Source organism: Pterocles gutturalis, unplaced genomic scaffold, assembly GCF_000699245.1.
Source record: "Pterocles gutturalis isolate BGI_N339 unplaced genomic scaffold, ASM69924v1 scaffold11881, whole genome shotgun sequence".
Lineage (NCBI taxonomy): Eukaryota > Metazoa > Chordata > Aves > Pterocliformes > Pteroclidae > Pterocles > Pterocles gutturalis.
Window position 1 is genome coordinate 5,436 of NW_010097976.1, and position 18,059 is coordinate 23,494.

The following is an 18,059-nucleotide window of genomic DNA, read 5'->3' on the forward strand; positions in this document are numbered from 1 at the left end:
TGCAGGGTGTGCAAGGGACCCCCCAGCCCCTGGGGCATCCCAGGCAGGGGGAACACTTCTCACAGCAGCCAGAGACTGACGTTCCCGGGGACCCCATGGCATGGTGGGGGCTGGCATGGTTCAATAGGGCATCTCTTCCCATTTTCTTCAATCATTTGCTTATTTTAACAGCTTGGTATACAAAAGAAGAAATTCATGCCTTACAACCACCAGCACAAGTACTTCTTCATCAGTGAGTAACCCTGCCCTTCCGCGGTCCTGTGGCCAGCACCAACCCCTTCCTTTGCCAGTGCCTCTCCCTGGGATGAAAGGGCACAGCTAATGTCTCCACAATCTTTTTTTCTCCGCTCTAGTCGGTCCCCCAGCTCTGGTGCCTCTGTACTTCCAGTGGTACATCTTCTACTTCGTGGTGCAGAGGAAGCAGTGGGTGGTAAGTCAGCTCCACTTTGCCAACGGTGACTTCTGCTCGTTTTACGGATCCGTTTCGGTGTAGGAATTCCTGGAGGAGCTCTGAGCTGTGTATCTCCGTGGCAGGCAGTGTATGATCTGGGAAAATACATCTCCGAAGTTCTGGCTCAGTCCAGGGGGTGTGAGTGTCTGGAGGCATTCCTTCTTCTGCAGAGTTTGATGTTCATACAGGACTTGGCCGTCAGGTAGCATGAGAGGCTAATTTAAGGCAGAAGCAGTCATTCTGGCCACTCTTTTTTGTTTTCCCAAGTCAATACAGTAAAAACCTCCAGGCACAGGAAAAGGAGAGAAGTAGCAGAAATCAGGGAGGGTGGGAGGAGGGTTCAGCGTGCCTCTGTTCTGCAAAATGATGCATTAAACATCGAGCAGCTTGCAGGTAGCCTAACGCTGAATCTTCACGGTTTAGTGTGGAGTAGGGGATGTGTAATAGACTTTCAGAGTTGTTAGGAAGATAGTTAGTTAGGGGAAAATCTTGGACTTTGAGGAAGAGTGTGGCTTTTGGAGGCTTTAGAAAAACTGGAGAAAAAAGCTGTCTCGTCTCTGGGGTTAGAGACAAGGCATCTCGCTGGTTTATTCTTGCCTGGGAGGTGGGACAGTCAGGAGAGAATGAACATGAAGAAAATAAGAGATTGTAAGAAATGTGAAGAGGATCAAAAAAAGGATGAGACGGAGGTAAAGCAGAGCTCTTTATTCTCTTAGTTGGCTAGGTTTTGGTTTTCTCACTTTCTCTTTAGGTCCAGAGGAAACCATGATGCTTTAGAGCATGTCCTCCCTGGTGCTGGCCCTGTGCTGGACTCACGAGACCAGGATCATTCCCGAGCACAGGAATGGCTGTGTCAGATTGCTTTGTGATGGGACCAGGGTTCTCTTAGGTGGCTAGGTTTTTGGTTTTCTTTCTCTTTAGGTCCAGAGGAAACCATGATGCTTTAGAGCATGTCCTCCCTGGTGCTGGCCCTGTGCTGGACTCACGAGACCAGGATCATTCCCGAGCACAGGAATGGCTGTGTCAGATTGCTTTGTGATGGGACCAGGGAGGAAAAATCTATCCGTAGAAGATATTATGGGAGGTTTTAAAGGGAGCACCCCATAGAGTGGATGGTGAATTCAGAAGCCAGTAATTCCTCCTCTTACTGAAGTTTTTTCTGTTCCCTATCTTACAGGACCTGGCCTGGATGCTGACCTTCTACATCCGATTCTTTCTCACCTACCTGCCCTTGCTGGGGGTGACGGGTATCCTGGGGCTCCATCTGTTAGTCAGGTAGTTGGGTTTTTTTTTCTGAGTTCATGTTGATCCTTCATGTCAGCTTTTCTTCAGCCTCCTGGTAGTCTTTCTCATCCTCACCCTCTTCTCCTCTCGCCTTGTGCCTTTCGGCAAGTCAGAGGTTGTCGTCTGTCGGGCGCGTGCCCTTACGAGGCTGAAGGGGTGTGTAGGTCTGATCTGCTGGTCAGATGGTTGGGGTTCCTGGTCAGATGGTTGGGGTTCCCGGTGTTCATTTTATTAAGCAATAAGTAGCTTGTATGTGTGCGAGGTTTTTTTGTACTGACTTTTTACGGGATAGGCATGAGAGCAGTGATGGGTTTGTGTGTGCAGGTTTATAGAGAGCAACTGGTTTGTCTGGACTACGCAAATGAATCACATCCCCATGCACATTGATTACGATAAGAACGTGGACTGGTTCTCTACCCAGGTAAGACCGTCTTTCCAGAGACTTCAAAGGTTAGAAGTTACAGCTCTGGGGATGTGATGCCCAAGGGAGCTGATCACTTCAGTGATGGGAGCTGAGAGAGGAAAACACAGAATCACAGAATACATAAGCAGCTTGTCCTCAGTGCGTGAAGTCGGTGATCAGTGCAACGAAAGAAGGGGCAGAAGTGGGCTGGAGGCTTCAGATGCTGAGCAGGGAAATAATCCGAGATGCTGCAGTGCTCTTCAGCTAGAGAGCTTTCTGTGCATGAAGGATGCAGATCTCTGTGTGCTCTGTCTTATTTTAGTTCTGAAGCTATTACCCAGTTTTTTAAGTGAGAGAGGTGAAAGTCGTGGTTGTAGCAGCTGATCTCACAGTGGCAGTCACATCTGTTCTCCCACAGTATGTCCCTAACAATGGTGTATCACAACGTGGCCTGGGCTGGAGATCGCTCTTGGGGTTGCTGTGTTCAGCCAGAGGGCAGGTGACAATAAGGGACATGTACCCGCTCGCTGTTGGGTCTGACACGTGTGAGAGAAGAAAACAACACTTAACATGTTCCTGGTTTTTCTCTCAGCTCCAGGCAACCTGTAACGTTCATCAGTCCTTCTTCAACGACTGGTTCAGTGGACACCTGAACTTCCAGATCGAGCACCAGTGAGTTGAAGCATGGGTTGGGGGGGGTGAGGGGATGTCAAGGAGAGCGAGTTACGCTAGGTTTGAAGAACCTTCGAGGTCCCTGTCTCTCTGTCAACTAGTACAAAAACAACAGATAACGTGGGTAAATGTTGTGCTCTTTATGTGGGGATGGAATGGGAACTCCCCAGGAACGTTTTGGAGTGCCGATGAGCATCAACACCACTTCAGAGATGAGTAGCATGGCACAGGAGTGAGAATTACCAGCCTCCTGGTTAGACCAGATCCTGACCAAAGTGACATGAGGGGGACCGTGACAGAGCACTAGTGGCTGTGGGCACAAGGGGAGGCTGAGGCAATTCCAGGCTTGGGCACAGAAGAGGGGCAGGAGATCTGTGGGCTGATGATGGATGCCATCGAATCACTGTGTTCTTTTTCCACAGCCTTTTTCCTACGATGCCTCGCCACAACTACTGGAAGGTGGCCCCTTTGGTGAAGTCCCTGTGTGCCAAGCATGGCATCGAGTACCAGTGCAAGCCGCTGCTCACCGCCTTTGCGGACATCGTGCAGTATGTACCAACCCCCTGCGTTCCCCACGTGAACGTGTTCCAGTATCACGGAGTGAACAAGCAAGGGATGTGGGAAGGGGAGGGGCAGCCAGCTTGGATCACAGAAATTCTGTGAATAGCTGTAGATAGTACAGATGACCATGAAAGGGATTGGAAAGCTTCAGCCACGGCGCTGGTTTTGGTAGCAGCAGCCAGAAGGTGTTGGTAGGAACAACCTAATGGAGAGCTCCAGCTCTGCAGAGTCAGAGGTCAGTAGGATGCCAAGCCTGGTGCTCTGCCTCCAAGTATGCTGCAGGGAAAGAATAAAGATGAGTTTGAACTTCATTCATTCTTTCTTTCTTTTTTCTTCCTTCCTTCCCCTCCTTGCCCCCAAGATATTTCTTATTCCATTGAGAAGTCACGTGGCTCTCTTCTGCCACTCTTGCTCCTTTGTTTTCATTCTGAGTTGTTTGCTTTAGCCTTCCAGTCTTTGTCTGATGTCATCCCAGTGATTTGGTTCTTCTTCATGTTTTGAAGGAGCTGTAGTCTGTGTTGCCTTGTCTCTGAAGATCTCTGAGCAACCTGATGTAGCTGGAGATGTCCCTGCTCATGGCAGCAGGGTTTGGACTGGGTGACCTTCAAAGGTCCCATCCAACCCAAACCCTTCTATGGTTCTGTGATCTCCCTTGCTTCATCTATAGTCAGGCTCTGTTCCCTGGAGGCTGTGTTTCATTACCTTGTTTCTAAGGAAATGTGGTTCTCTCTTGGCAGCTCTTTGAAGGATTCAGGGGAGCTCTGGCTCGACGCCTACCTACACAAATAAGCAGCAGTGGATCCTCGAGGAGGAATTCCCCACCCACGTTGCCTCCTGTGGTGGTCACCATGAAGATCCGGCACAGAGGACAGAGAGCTGGCTAAGCCAGAGGTGGGGAGGTGGCGCAGCTTAATTCCACTGATGAATGTGATTAATATGATTTTTTTTTTTTTAAATATGTGTTTTTAATTCTTCTTGTGCTTCTGTCATTCCTCTTCTCTGGTGCTGAGTTATGGGGAAAGGCTGAATGGAGGAGGTTATTTTCTGCCAGGCTGGGGGCAGCGTTGGGGCTGGGAACAGCTTCTTTTCTGTCTGATATTTCATCTGCTGAGTATATAGGAGGGAAATCTCTAACACAGGCTTTTCTGAGGCAGCTCTCATTATGAGGGTAGTGAGAAAGTTGAGACAGTATGAAATCAAAGAACACGGGAATTAGTGAAATGTGGAAGCAATAAGGAGTTGTGTAGGTACCATATGTTCAAATACCTGTATGTCATTAACAATGGCAAAGGAGGTGCCCAAAGCAAGGGGCAGTGGGAGCACGCGAGAGCCCAAACTGATCTGTATGCATGTGGGTGAGGTGGAGATGGTGCAGGCAGCAGTTCGGAAGGAATAAGCATGAGGAAAAAAAAAATAATAATTAGAATAGCAATTGAGGCAGAGAAACAGGGAAGTGGAGGTTATTCCCCAGGGGTGTAGATGTGAGAGGTCAGCATGCCGCGTTCGGTGGGAGTGCTGCCCTCCGCGTCTCCTCCTGGTGAAGGTCTCTGGGTTATTGGCCCATTTGTAACCTCCCTTGGAGTCTCTGCAGGTGGTTTCCACAGTGTCATACTCCTGAGCGTCATTGAACCCCTTCCTGAAAGTCAGGAGGGACAGAAATAGGGCACGTCCATCCTCGGGTCCCTGCAAGGGGAGGGGGTCATCGGTCTGTGGTCACCTGAAGCTTCGCTCTTTTTTGAACCTCTGAGCTGAGGAGGGGTTGGGTAAGCAGAGACAGCTCCTGACTTCTGGCCCATGGATGGGTGAGGTGTTCCCATCTGAGCTGCGGACAAATGGAATGAAATTGTAAATTGGGGGTACTGCTTGGTTGCGTTTGACTTTTCAGTGGGCAGAGGTCGGCGGGCCGCATGCCAATGGGCACCCATCAGCCAATACGTTACTGGTCTTTATGGGATGATGTGCCTTCAAAACCCAACCCAAATTGTAATGGAAATAATAAAACCATCATTAAATCATTGATACCTGTTGATAAAGACCATAAAGGAAATGGGCCTTAGCTACTCTTCTGCCTTGTTTTTTTTTCCTGCTCTGTTTCTTTCCCTCTTATTATTAGAACTGTTGATGGAGGAAAGTCTAATAATAAAATTCCTTATCTTACCAGTTATTGCTGTCATCAGAGTAAAATGTGTCTGTGCAAGAGTCTACACTGTCTAAAACGTGGAGCAAATGCCTGTCCACAGCTGCAGGGAGAGAACGGTCAGAAACTTCTGCATTTGTATTTTGGAGGAAGGGAATCAGCTTGTGTGAAGTACTTGATATAAACAATGAACCAAAATTAATCCTACCAAAACAAAACCATACACTGGTTCTTCCTCCAGAATGAGGAAGAAAAAAAAAAAAAAAAAAAAAAGATCTACCCCTGACTTCTGGGAGTTGCATTACTTTGTATGTAGGAAGGGACGTGGGTTTGATAAAATCAGGAGCTGTTCTGTAAGGACTTAAATTCAATCAGATCTCAGATGAAACTTCAATGGCACTGACAAAATTTCCCTCTGACCTTGAAGTGTTCACCCTAAGCCACAAAGGGCCAGAAGTCCTGTTATGCTAATCCTACCCCTAACCCTCCTCAGGAGAGCTGTTTAACATCCCAGCTCCACGAGGAGCTCTGGTCCCCCGGGCTGGGCTCTATGGGTATGGAGAAAGCTGGACATATGGGGAACTGCCTGAGCTAGGCAAGAGAAAACTGCAGCCAGCTCAGTCTTCAAAACTCCTCTAGAGACATTCTGTCTCCCTAACTCAAATTTCCCAACTCTGAATTTTGTCCATTGCATAAAACCACACAGACTGTCTTGGTAGCAAGAATGTTTCTGTCTCAGGTTTTGGCCATAACTGAATGGAGAATAAAGCTCGCTCCTCTCTTTCTGTGACCCAGTGAACCTTTAATTTGGACGAGTAAGTAGAATGGTTTCAATGGGCAAGCAAGGTACTCTTCCATTTGTCAGGAGAGCTTCTCAGTCGTTCTGATGAAAGGGAAGAGCTTGAGCTGCTCTGGTTGCTGGGTACGAGTGCTCTAGTCTTGAAGATACTATAAAAGCTCAAGTACTTCTGACATGTTTTGAAGGAAGACAGCAAGACTTCAGCTCAGCCCATGAAGCTTTGAAAGTACCCACTGGATGGATTGTGGCAAAAGGTAAGTAGAAGAAACGCTGCTTGTAGGTCAAGCAGCCCATAAGTGTTCGGCCATGTTGAAGTGGTTGGTGTTGCCCAGCAAGTGGCTTTTTTTTTTTTTTTTTTAATGGCCAGAGTGAGAACATTCATTATCTGAATGTTTAATTTTGAAAATTCACATGAATTTGAGGTACCCCCTGGGTTAAGATGATCTAGGAGTTAACAGTTTTGAAGAGTAATGTGTCTAAGTTCCACTCTAGTGCCCAAGACTTTGGAGACTCATGGTTTCTCTGCCACAATAAAGAGGAAGCATCCCCAATGCAATGAGCTGAGTAACTAGGAGAAATACCACGGATGAACTGATTCACAGTCCTAACGGGTAAAACCGAAAGGGGACCTGAATCAACAGAAGCAGAACTGCGTACGCTGAGTTTGCTGGAAGTTCTCCAGCCATAGGGCAGCTCAAGAGGAGCAATAGGCTGGACGACATCTTCTTCAGTTGCTGTGACTGCTCTGGGCTGTTCATAGTCCACAGTGACAGATTGCCCTGAGACTTCTAATATTGAAATTTCACAACAATATTCCAATTCAAGTCCAAACCCCGTTCCAGGTTCTCTGAATGTGCATTGGGATACACCTTGTTGGGATCATAGAATCATATCATAGAATCATAGAATGAATAGCACCAGTCCCAAATTTGACATTTAGCAGAAGCGCTTTGGCTTCACAGTTGAGCCTTAAAACATGGGACCTGAAGGTTGTGAAACAGCCACAGGGTGGCAATCAGGCGCCAGGAGGGAAGGAGGACATCCCAGCCTCCCTGGGAACTGAAGCACCAGGGTTTAAAGGCTCCGGTCTTGCTATGATCCTACTTTTCTGTTCACTTAATGAAAGCAAATATGAAATTAGTACATAGCTCAAAGCAACTTTGGGCTGATGTGAGGATGGAACTCCCAAGACTCACTAACCAAAGTGTTCTATCCCCATCTGTAAGAGGTAAGACTGTGTTAAAATAACCTTTGCCTGCAAGCAGGAATAGCTTGTTGGGTCTTTTGCTTTTGGGTCTTTATTTCAGTTTAGCCTAAACACTAGGAAACGAAAGGTAGGCTAAATATCTAGTACAGATTGAATAAACATAAAAATTCATTCTCTTTGAAGATCTCTGTGGTGCATCAGATCATGGGGTAGGAGAGGCTCGTTAATCTTCTGCTGTGGGTAATTACTCAAAGCCCAGTGACCACGGAGATGGTAGTGCTGAAGTTGTGTGTTGCATTCCCATATCCTGTACTTACACACCCTTCTTCTGCCTCAGGCTGGGCAATGAGTTATTTGAATTACATGGTGTAAGAAGAAATTGAACAAATTGGATAACTGTTTAAAAAAACCCAGCACTGGAGCAAACCTTGTTTAGGGATGAAGGTGGAGCATTTACACCCAAGGTGAAGCCTGTTAGTCTTCAGTCTCTGTGGGATTGGGATGTTGGGAGAGGATAGCCCCCAGAGAAGCTCAAAGGAGAACAAATCCATCAGGCATTTGCATGGGGTCTTAAAAAACACGGTCAGAGGGTCATAAAGCTTTGAAGATTATCCAGTGAAGTGGAGCATTATTGGACAAAGAGGTGGCTCTGGCCCAGAATAAATTACTGTTTTCAAATCATGGAGGAACATTTTCAGCAATGGAGTAGCTGGAATTACGAAAACGTTAGGGTGATGCTAAAACAGTTAAGGGTGATGGGGCAACTGGAAAAGGAAAGTGCTGTAGTTTTACCCTTCCCAACACCCACTCATTTTGACTTGTTAATGATCTGGATTTGCAATCCTTGCCCAACCCGTGTGTGTTTGCTTCCATTAGCCTGGATTCCTGAAGGGGTTAACGGGGCTGTTGATGGAATGTTCTCCGTCTTTAGAAAAAAAGGAGGAATGATGGTGACTGTAGATCCATACGGGACAGATAATGGATGCGTCCGAGCTGCTCGGAAACAGGGTGATTTGTTACTTCCCAAGAGAGGTTGTTTTGCAAGGAATAAAAAGAGATTTCTTAACAGGTCAGGTGTAGTAGACTAATGGCTTAATGTAACACTACTCATGGGTGGGGAAAGAAAGAGGATTACGTTACGCGGGAATGGCATGAATGTGGTTTCTGTGCGATTGACATCTGCTCCAGAGACTAACATTAAGTGTACAGAAAATGGTGAGGAATTTCTACAAAGAAAGTTTTGAAACAGCAATAAAAAATAATACACCAATGAGCGCTTATATGAAAGGCTGATTATGATGGTGTCCTTTGGGCAAAATAGTTAGTGGGTTTTCTAAAGTTGGAGGATCAAATGACACAATGTTGGTGTTTTTTTTTCAGGAAAATTAGTTTGTAAATATAGCACAATAAATAAAATATTATCTAACTGTGCAATTCACTGGAATTTGATCCCCAGAGGCAAAGCAAGGTGAAGAATCACTAATATACAGGAAGCCACTGGGCTGTTTCCAAAGGTCTGACAGATCCATAGTACCTTGTCTTTGGTCACAAGAACCAGCTTGGCTTTTTGATTTTTGCAGCTAATGGTTTGGACTCTTTCCAGTTTGGTGATTTTTTAAAATATGTATATGTGCATATATATTTGTTATTTATCTTTTTGGAGGGACGGTCCTACATGCTTCCAAAGAGTGCACGAGCAATTCAGTTTTCTGGAACAAATCGAGTTTCCTTGCTTGCAAGTAGATTTCTTCATTGAGTGATCCACCCCAAGAAACGATGGCTCTCTGCATCCTCTGAACCACGGTCACCATGTCTTGGATGATACCTTATTGCCGTTAATGCGTAAAAAAGGGGGTTGAAAGTTTGTGCCAGTAGGAATAGAAAGAAAAGTGCTTCACACAGCTCTAGTTGTCTTTAAGTAGATTTATAACTTGTCCTGTGCTCAAAAACTGACTCGATGGCTGAGCATGTGAGCAGAAGCACATAGCCTGATGCTTCCCCTGTGAAAACAGGAGGCTCGGAGCAGAATATTTTTGGTGATGCTCCTTCCATTTTGGAACTCCTTTCTGGGTCTGCTGGAGGCTGGGTTTCTTATTTCTTACTGGTTCATCTCCACTGCCAGCCTGTCCTTTTTTCCATCTCCTTCTTCCCCCTTCTACGAAGCCTTTGGAGAATGGAGGTGGGATCACGTAAGGCTAATCTAGCAGCCTGAGAACGTGGTAAAGGTGGTTCTATACTTAGGTTAGGAATAAACTCTTTGGGATTATAGCTATCTGAAAAATGGAGCATTTTGGCTCCATCTACAGCCCTTGGAGGTAAAGGGGGCTGTTCCAGATGCTCTTTTAATTGAAAATCTGAAATAAATACAGTGAAATGCTTCTGGAGATGCTTGCTGCTCTTCAGGATCTATAGGAAGAACATACATATCGGGGTCATATATCCTGACCTCATGCTCAAAACGGTGTAAATGCTGAGTTCAGGCAGGGTTGCTTAGGGCTTTGTTCAGCTGAGTCCTGAAAACCTGCAGGGGCAGGGATCCTGGAGGATTTCTCGGCAATGCCTTCCAAGGCTTAATTATCTTTGTAGAGAAAACTTTTGTCAGGACCTCCCTTGTTTCATTTTATTACCTGCTGCTTTCCTCCCACTGGCTCAAGCTGCAGAAAAGGGAGCAAGATTTTGCCCTCAGGGACAGACACAGGCTCTGGTAAAAAGCAGATGGAGGTAAATGAAGAATCTTGTCTGCGTGGCTCGTTGAAATACAAAATTCTGTTTCTCCTAAAAAACTAATAAGAGCAAACCCATTCCAATGGGTATCTGAAACTCAACTCAAGGAGAACCAGCCACTGCTGAGAAATTCAATCCATTTTGCTTTTCTGGCCCTTCCTAATTAACTCTGAGATAATGAGGAGAACAGAACAGAAAAAGAGGTAGAAGTCATTGCATGTTGTCTGTTGCACGGGAGCTCCCAGCTGAAGGATGCTTTCTGAAACGCCTGAAAAAAGACCTCTATGTATAAAGCCTAAAACATAAAATTAGATATTTTGTATCAGAGTTCTTCAATCTGTCAGTGATAAGGAAATACTCAGTAGCTGAAATGTGAATCGATACCAGCTCAAGCTCTACAGAAGGTGCAGATTCTTAGTTCTTAGGTTCATTAGCCCAATGTTCAATATAGCAGGAGCAGTGATAGATTGTCCACTAAGGGAAATATCCAAATTCAAGAAAAACTTCATTTTCTAGAAGGCAATTCCTTGTAAACTGTAGCTGTTGTTTGCTTTGACTCAGAAAGCCATCAGGGCCATTCTGTGGGCAGTATCATCATAATGACATCACCTCCTGCATCACCTTTTGGGATGAAAATGAGTGCTTCTAACACAATCATTTAGATACACAGCCAGAGAGAATGATAACTGCTTCTGGCAGGAAAAGATGCAGATGTCCTAAAAAATGAGTCTGAATTTCTTTCCAGGATCATCTCACAATCAGTGAGGAAAAAGGAACAAGATGAAGTAATAAATGCAATAAATGCTGGATGTTGCCCAAGTAAAAGAAAAGGCGAAGAAAGATGCTGCCAGTGAGCTCAAGTTATGGCTTGATTGAGATGTTTCAGAGCGTAGCCTTGTCCTGAATTATGGATTCCCAATTAGGTTTTGTGCTGGACAGAAAATAATTTTACCCATTTCAGTTTCCTTGCAGCGTTTGGAGAGAGACATGTCGTAGTCACACAAGAGGGAATCCTGAATGAGGACCCATGAAATCCATGAAGGAACACAAGGTCTAGAGGAGTGAGAGCAGACGGGGGCAGGTCAGCTCCCTGCCAGACGTCGGAGCCGCTTCAGCGAGCATCCACGAGCCCTCCACAAAGGCAAGGTGCTGTTCCAGGATGGCTTCAGAGCAGCCAAGGCTGTGCAGAGACCCAGGTCTGCCTACACAGACGAGAGCAGCTGCTATGATAGATGCTTACCCCCAAGGTCATGCTTCTCACACTCTCTGTACTGTTGGCATCCAACCCTGGAGACATGTCCAACCCATAACTGTCTTTATGTAAGTTCTCCTCTGGGTGAGATGGTGCAGCTCGCAAAGTAGATATTCTTCATCCAGTCTTGCCCTGGAGCATCACTTGGCAGGTATTGTCACAGCATGTGTGACAGGCTCCATGCAAAATTTAGTTTTTTGAAAAAAATTTAGTTTTTTGAAAAGATGCTCAAAAGAACCATCGGTGGCATCCTGCATGAGAAAATTGCTCAGAACTTAGAGGACTTCTCTGGAGCAAGAGATTTTCTTAGAAACAAGGTGCTTCAGTGTGTCAGTACTAGGTTCCTTTCTGGGCTGCTCTGTGCCAGTTTTTCTCCAGTGATTAAGTGTAAATGGCAAACATTTACGTGATACTGGGTGAAAATGTTGGTGCAATAACTACCAGTTCAGCAGTCACGTACTGGCTTTCTGGAAATATGGAAAAAGGTGTCAGGTGCCTGTGCGAGGAGACTCGTGGTCACAAAAGCAGCGACGTCGCATGGCTCTGTGCACAGGTACTGGCTCCCAGATGCGTATGACAGATTTTGGTAGGTGTGTGGGCGGTTGTTGTGGCACACCGAGTATGGTGTAAAGCCACTTGAACTGATTTCTCAATAGCTTCTCAGGGTGAGCATGGCTGTGATGGCTTTCACTATCTATATCTGGGCTTTTCCATGCAACTCTGAAATTTGTTTGGCAGGTGACCTGGATAATCTAGACAGAGAGAGCATCTGCTTTCAGATTGGAAAAGACTTTTTTGAGACTTTTTAATGTAATGTCACAGTGATGGGCATTACAAGAACCTCTGGATGGGATGTGATGCTAAATAAATTCACACATGAAATACTGTGCACACTGTTAATATGGAGAACAATTATCTTAGAGTTCCTAAACTTAATTAATCTAATTAATGGTGGATACTGGCACCTACATTGTGTGTTAACAGTGGAAGTCATGATTACTGACTTTATAGGCAGAGACATCCTGCATGGGTTCACTCCAGTATGGTCCTGGCTCTGTATTCTCCAGCTCCTTGTAGACCAGAATCTAAACCCACGTTGTTGTCTACTCCTTTTCACGTAGCTGCTACATTTACAAGTTTGAGTATAAAGCAATGGGAAGTTTTTGTACTTTCAGCCAGCTGTGGGGTAACTGGAATTTTTTTGTGTGTGTATAAAAAACCCACATATGCAGAAATCTGCAACAACTTTTAATATTTTATAACCACCACCTCCAGCACTGAACATGATTTATGTAAGGCTCTATGCATATTCCATGCTAGAACATGTACACATCATGAGTGTGGACACTCTTAACTTTTATTTACAGCAAGATAAAGAGTTACAACACGCAGTGTTACAGCACAGCAGAGATTATTCCTCCCCTTCTTTTATCACTGCCTTCTGATCAATACCAATAGCCACCTTTCTCCTTTACCTTGGGTGGTTCAACCATTGCCACATGTCAGGAACTTTGAACTGTTGTTTGAGGCTTGACTGATTGATTTGCAAGATGCTGTGTAAAGGATTAGAATTGTGTAATTTATGCCTTGTGTCAGCCCCAGAGCCCACTGCACGCATGGCTATGGGAGGTTTCAGCTGTCTCTATCCAACTGGTTTTGGGCTGCTGTTAATTCACTGGGAAGCACAAGGAAGATAAAACACAAGACTTCACGTTTGCCAATGTGTTTGCAGTCTGAGTCTTGAACAGGGTTTGGTAAGAGAGAGAATTGGAAGCTGAGATGCTTCATGGTTGCTTATATCACAAATACCCTGCAAACTCCACGCCAGAGTCCCTTAAGGACAAGACTAATATTTAAGTAAGGGTAATTATGTAAACAGTGCTGTTAAACATAGTTTTAGAAACTCCTAATCTGCAGCCAAACTTGGTGTTAACAGTTGTTGTTATTATTATTATCAACCCCAAAATCTTTCAATGTCTGTTGTTGACTTGTGAGTGAGTTACTTGAACAATGAGATGATGGAATGACTGGAGGATACACAGAAAACTGTATGCGAGCTAAATTAACTGGAGATAAAGAATGTCTCCTTAATGCATTCTTTCTTTACTCTGAGCTGGTGGCATTTTGATCAACAATGCTTGTAGGTAAGAAAGACAGGTGAATTTAGCATGTCAGGGTCAACACGGAAAATTTCAAAGACCAAGGACAACCTGAAGCTTGGGGAGTGACGAGACTGTTAGAGATACCTTATGGAGGGATTGCAGACCTTGGATCCTTCTGCTGGTTTTACTATGCTAGTGTACCAGTTGGGTCCATGCCTTGAAGGCAGGAATTACAGCTGAATGGGAAATGTTAGCAAACATATTTAGTAGCTTTTGGGTTTCCAGATGGGCTCCTCTACAGCTTTACATTTTGGTGCTGTATGACATGCTGAAACTCCACTGTATGGCAAATGCAGGATTTCCTGACCATAATGGCTGATTAAAGGATTACAGGATGCTGACAGTGTTTCAGTTTTCTAAGAAGGTTACAGAATATTCGCTGCAGAAGAGCTGCCTTCAGTATTGCTCAGATTTCTCTTCTGGCTAAGCCCCCTATTGACTCAGCAGTATAGCGTCAAATCAACAGCTTACCTTCTCCAGTTCCTAATGCGCTCTGAAGGTGCTCACTTAATAACTCTTTGTTGTTTTGCCATCTCATTTGCCTGAGTAACTGATAAGCTGCCCCAGTTTTTCTATTTATGCACATTTGTACTCAGTGAAGCAGCCTACAGTTCTCATGAGTAATGAGACCTTCCAAAGGTAACTCAGAAAGGACAAGAAGAAACAGGACTTTTGTTCAAGGATGTGTCGAAGTGTCTGGGGTGAATGTGGAAGAGGAGGGAGCTATAGAAGGGTGTGTTTGGGCAAGAGAAGCTAACCAGTCCCAGAAGCCCAGGGAGTGGTTTGGAGTGGGACTGTGGGATGGGCAGGCTGAGGTGGTTCACCCTCTGCCTGGGCTCAGTGCTGCAAAGCTTAGACTGGTGAATCTCAGTCTTGACTGCGCACCTAGCAGTCCAGATGGCTCCACAGACTGGCTCCACTGAAAAGGAGACACGACCTGTTTCAGCCTTTCCTCAGCTTTTCACTTGGGAAGAGATCAGAATCCACAATGGCCGTGGCCAAGGTCGGGAGCAATGGCTGGTGATTGACAGGAAGGTTTACGACGTTAGCAAGTTTTCCAAACACCACCCCGGAGGCAGCCGAGTGATTAGCCACTATGCTGGGCAAGATGCTACGGTAAGATCTCGGAGGAGAGTGGAAGAAGGTGGTTCCATTGTCAAGGGCAGGATGACATGGTGGGACTCCAGGGGAGAGCGCTTGTGGTAGATGGACGGGGTTTGATCAGATAATGCAGTGGACATGTCCGTGCTGTCTGTAAAATGTTCTTCTGGTTATCTTCACGGTCTGAGTTACCTGCTATGGAAACTGGAAAGCTCCATTGAGGTTCCGTGTTGTGAACAGCAATATCCATGCAGGTTGTCTTGCCACGGGGCATGATCAGGCAAGCTGGCTTCCAGGTGGCTGGAAAGCGTCTCCGTTGTGGCAGCGAGAAAGCAAAGAGGGTAGGAATTGGTATGCTTGGTGCTTGTTTTACTTTAAAGGCTCCTCTTTCAGTGTCGCATGGATGAGATCTGTGATAAGCAAGTGATGATCAAAGGTAGCTCATGGGTAGATAGATAAGATAGATAGGGAGGAGGTAATATCCAAATGTAAAGTAACTTTGGGGGCAGTGAAGCAAGAGATGGGGGTATTCAAGGGGGTGGCAGTATTTTCTACAGGCAAGTGGTGGAGAAGAGAGTCTTGAGCAGAAAGGCAATTTCAAAGGAGAGGGGGAAAGAAATAAAATAGAGGAAAAATGACTGAGAAAGCAGCAGAAGGATATTTGGCTGCAGAAGATGAGGAAAACTTCTACTATTTGAAAATAGATTTTCCAGAGATTCCTGCAAAATTCTTTGATTTAGAGGATTTCTCTAAAATAATTTGTTGCTCATTGGCAGAAACTATAAATTCTAAGCAGATCTCACAGGCTATTTGATGAAAGTAGATACTGAATTTCTGCACGGTCAGAAATATGGGCATTAGAAACATGACCAGGATTAGGGCATAAACTTGTGATGTGGGAGACCCAAGCTGTTATCTTCCCCGTAATCCTGTTCCAGTAAACCTCTGTGGGCTAATTCACTGTAGTCTTCTTTAAAGCAGATTAAAGCATGCTAAAAGTATTTTTTTAAAATTAAAACTCTGTTTTTACTTAAAGATGAATGTGCCAATTTTAAATTGACACGAGCCTTTCAGATGATGCTTTGTGCCATGCCGCAGTGAGCTCACTGCAGTGCTAAAGATAAACGTCGAGGTCGCCAATCCTAAGAACGTAAACCCAGCCTTCCCAAGCCAGCCCAGGGATCCCTGGAGCCTGGTGCCATCTCCTGCAGTTTCTGTCGCTGAACTTTTACGAAAGGAGCCAAGGAATGCAGATTGCATGGAATGATTTGTCCCACGCTATGTTCTCCCAGCTTCTGCAGCCACCAGCGTACGGATTTGCATTTCAATGACTAGGCTTTATAGACACCCAGGGGTTTTAACTGCAGTGAATTTGTCTGGTATGAATGAGTTTAAAGGACGTGCTTTGATGTTACTTGGATTTATTATTACAATAATATTACAATCTGTTTTTCCTCGTTAAGGCTCATTATTATCTTAAACCTACTTCCTGATTATCTCATTCTAGTGTTATGGAAATAGTGAATAATTTTTCCATCATTTTCTCAATGCTGCTTACAGATTTTTAAAACTCTCTAACTTGTTACCTCTTTTCCAAGGCAGTCTTCTAGTCTGAAAGCTGTTCCAGAACTCTGATCATCTTTGCTTCCTATGTGTAGCCCAGAACCACAGACAGTAGTCAAGATTATGGGTACACTGTGGGTTTATGTTGCATCATAATGACATTCTTCTGGCTTGCTCTTGGTTTTTATTCTGCTAATCTCTATTTTGCTTTTCAAATGCTGCTATGTTCATATATTCAGAGAAAGACACACTTTTACAGAAAAGTGGGACTGGAAGGTGTCTCAAAAGCTCATCTGGTTCATGACTTTGCCTAAAGCCAGGATCCAGGAATTTTTTCCAAGTACTCTTGACTACTCTAGAAGGGTGAGAATTCTCTTCCTCTAGAGCTCATAATTACATAGCTGTGGTGAGAATTTATCTTCCTCTGTGCGGATTACATCGATGTCAAATGTTGGAGGTGAGGTGTGTTGCAGATGATCGTCCTTGAAGTTAATCTCTCATCAGATGCTAATCAGGGCTTCAGAGCAGGGAGGAGAAAGGACAGGTTGCAGGACTGAAAGGCTTGTGTTTCTGTGATAAGAATCAGCGATACTGGTATTGTGGATAAGAAATTCTGCTTAGAAGGATCCTGGCTCCTGTTTCTAAGCTGCAGTATAGATTCTTGCAGGTTGACTCAGTTTTAGAATTCCTAGCAAGAGGGAAAGAAATTCATAAAAAGCTGTAGGATGAGGGGCAGAGAATCATAATGGAAAGGTTTCCCCAGTCCTCTCGGTCTGGACAGAGTTACTCATTTGTCGCTGTGACAAAGGGCCATGAGATATCTGGAGAAAGCTCAGCTGTCCCAAAAGTCACCTTGTTCTGGCGTCATCTAGACTTAAGTACTCAGAGACAGACACTGCCTCTAAGTGAGACCCCAGAGGAATGTCAGACTGCACAAGGGAAGTCCTCTGTCCTCTTCCAGGGACTTCATCCCAACCAGACACGTGCAGAATTTTTTTTGTGTCATTATGACACACCTTGATTTTCAGAGACAAAATCAGCAAGTACCTGGCTGCCCAGACACTGAGGATTTGGCTATCTCTGCTCTTTCTGGAAGACAAAAGAGTATGGTCAGCCTCTTTACCTTTCTTCTGGAAAATTCCCTGAGGACAGGAGCTAAAGAAGAGTTTTGGTTTAGCTGGAATTTCACCCTTTATTCCGTAGTTTATATTTGATTTTGAAGCTTCTATTTCAAATGGTTCTTGGACAGACTCGTTTGTGTCCCTTGTGTTACCCAGTTCCCCAAAAACATCAACCAGCCTAAAAACTTACTAAAAACTGTAAGAGATTCCCAGTTAGTCCTGCTGCGTATGGAGCTTCAGCATGTATTTCCTACTGCCCCAGTGGAACAAAGACAGGGTTTTAAAAACATCCTTGTACGCACGGCAAAGCCACACCTCACTCATCGACGCCTTTTCCTGCTCCTGGGTTCCACCATAGGGCAGGGCTGCTGGCTGGAGCCTTCTAGGGAAGGACTGTGTTGACACAATCAGATGAAAGAGCATGTTTCCCTCTGCAAAGAGGTTTTCATCAATTACTTTCATGTTTGTTACTGGTCTCGCCCAGGTACTTTTGTGAAATCTAGTTTCTTGAAACTTCTCCAGCTTCCTTGGGCCAAGCTCCAGCTTGGAACTACAGGAGCAACGAAAGGATCCAAAAGCATCTGGACAAAGGAAACTGGATGATGTATTATATCAAAGACCT

At 44.9% G+C, this 18,059-nt stretch overlaps 2 protein-coding genes across 2 annotated transcripts in view; both read left to right on the forward strand.

The window, feature by feature from the left end:
- Positions 1-4,337, forward strand: part of LOC104471841 (fatty acid desaturase 1-like) — a 7,388-nt gene extending 3,051 nt beyond the window's left edge. The window contains exons 5-11 of the mRNA XM_010087334.1: positions 172-232; positions 354-430; positions 1,629-1,726; positions 2,060-2,156; positions 2,731-2,810; positions 3,233-3,358; positions 4,109-4,337. Of these exons, the coding sequence (XP_010085636.1) occupies positions 172-232; positions 354-430; positions 1,629-1,726; positions 2,060-2,156; positions 2,731-2,810; positions 3,233-3,358; positions 4,109-4,160 (591 nt within the window). The 3' untranslated portion in view covers positions 4,161-4,337. The remainder of the gene's footprint in view (positions 1-171; positions 233-353; positions 431-1,628; positions 1,727-2,059; positions 2,157-2,730; positions 2,811-3,232; positions 3,359-4,108) is intronic.
- A 10,212-nt stretch (positions 4,338-14,549) lies between these two features.
- LOC104471831 (fatty acid desaturase 1-like) overlaps positions 14,550-18,059 on the forward strand; it is an 11,075-nt gene continuing 7,565 nt past the window's right edge. The window contains exon 1 of the mRNA XM_010087323.1: positions 14,550-14,768. Within this exon, the coding sequence (XP_010085625.1) occupies positions 14,550-14,768 (219 nt within the window). The remainder of the gene's footprint in view (positions 14,769-18,059) is intronic.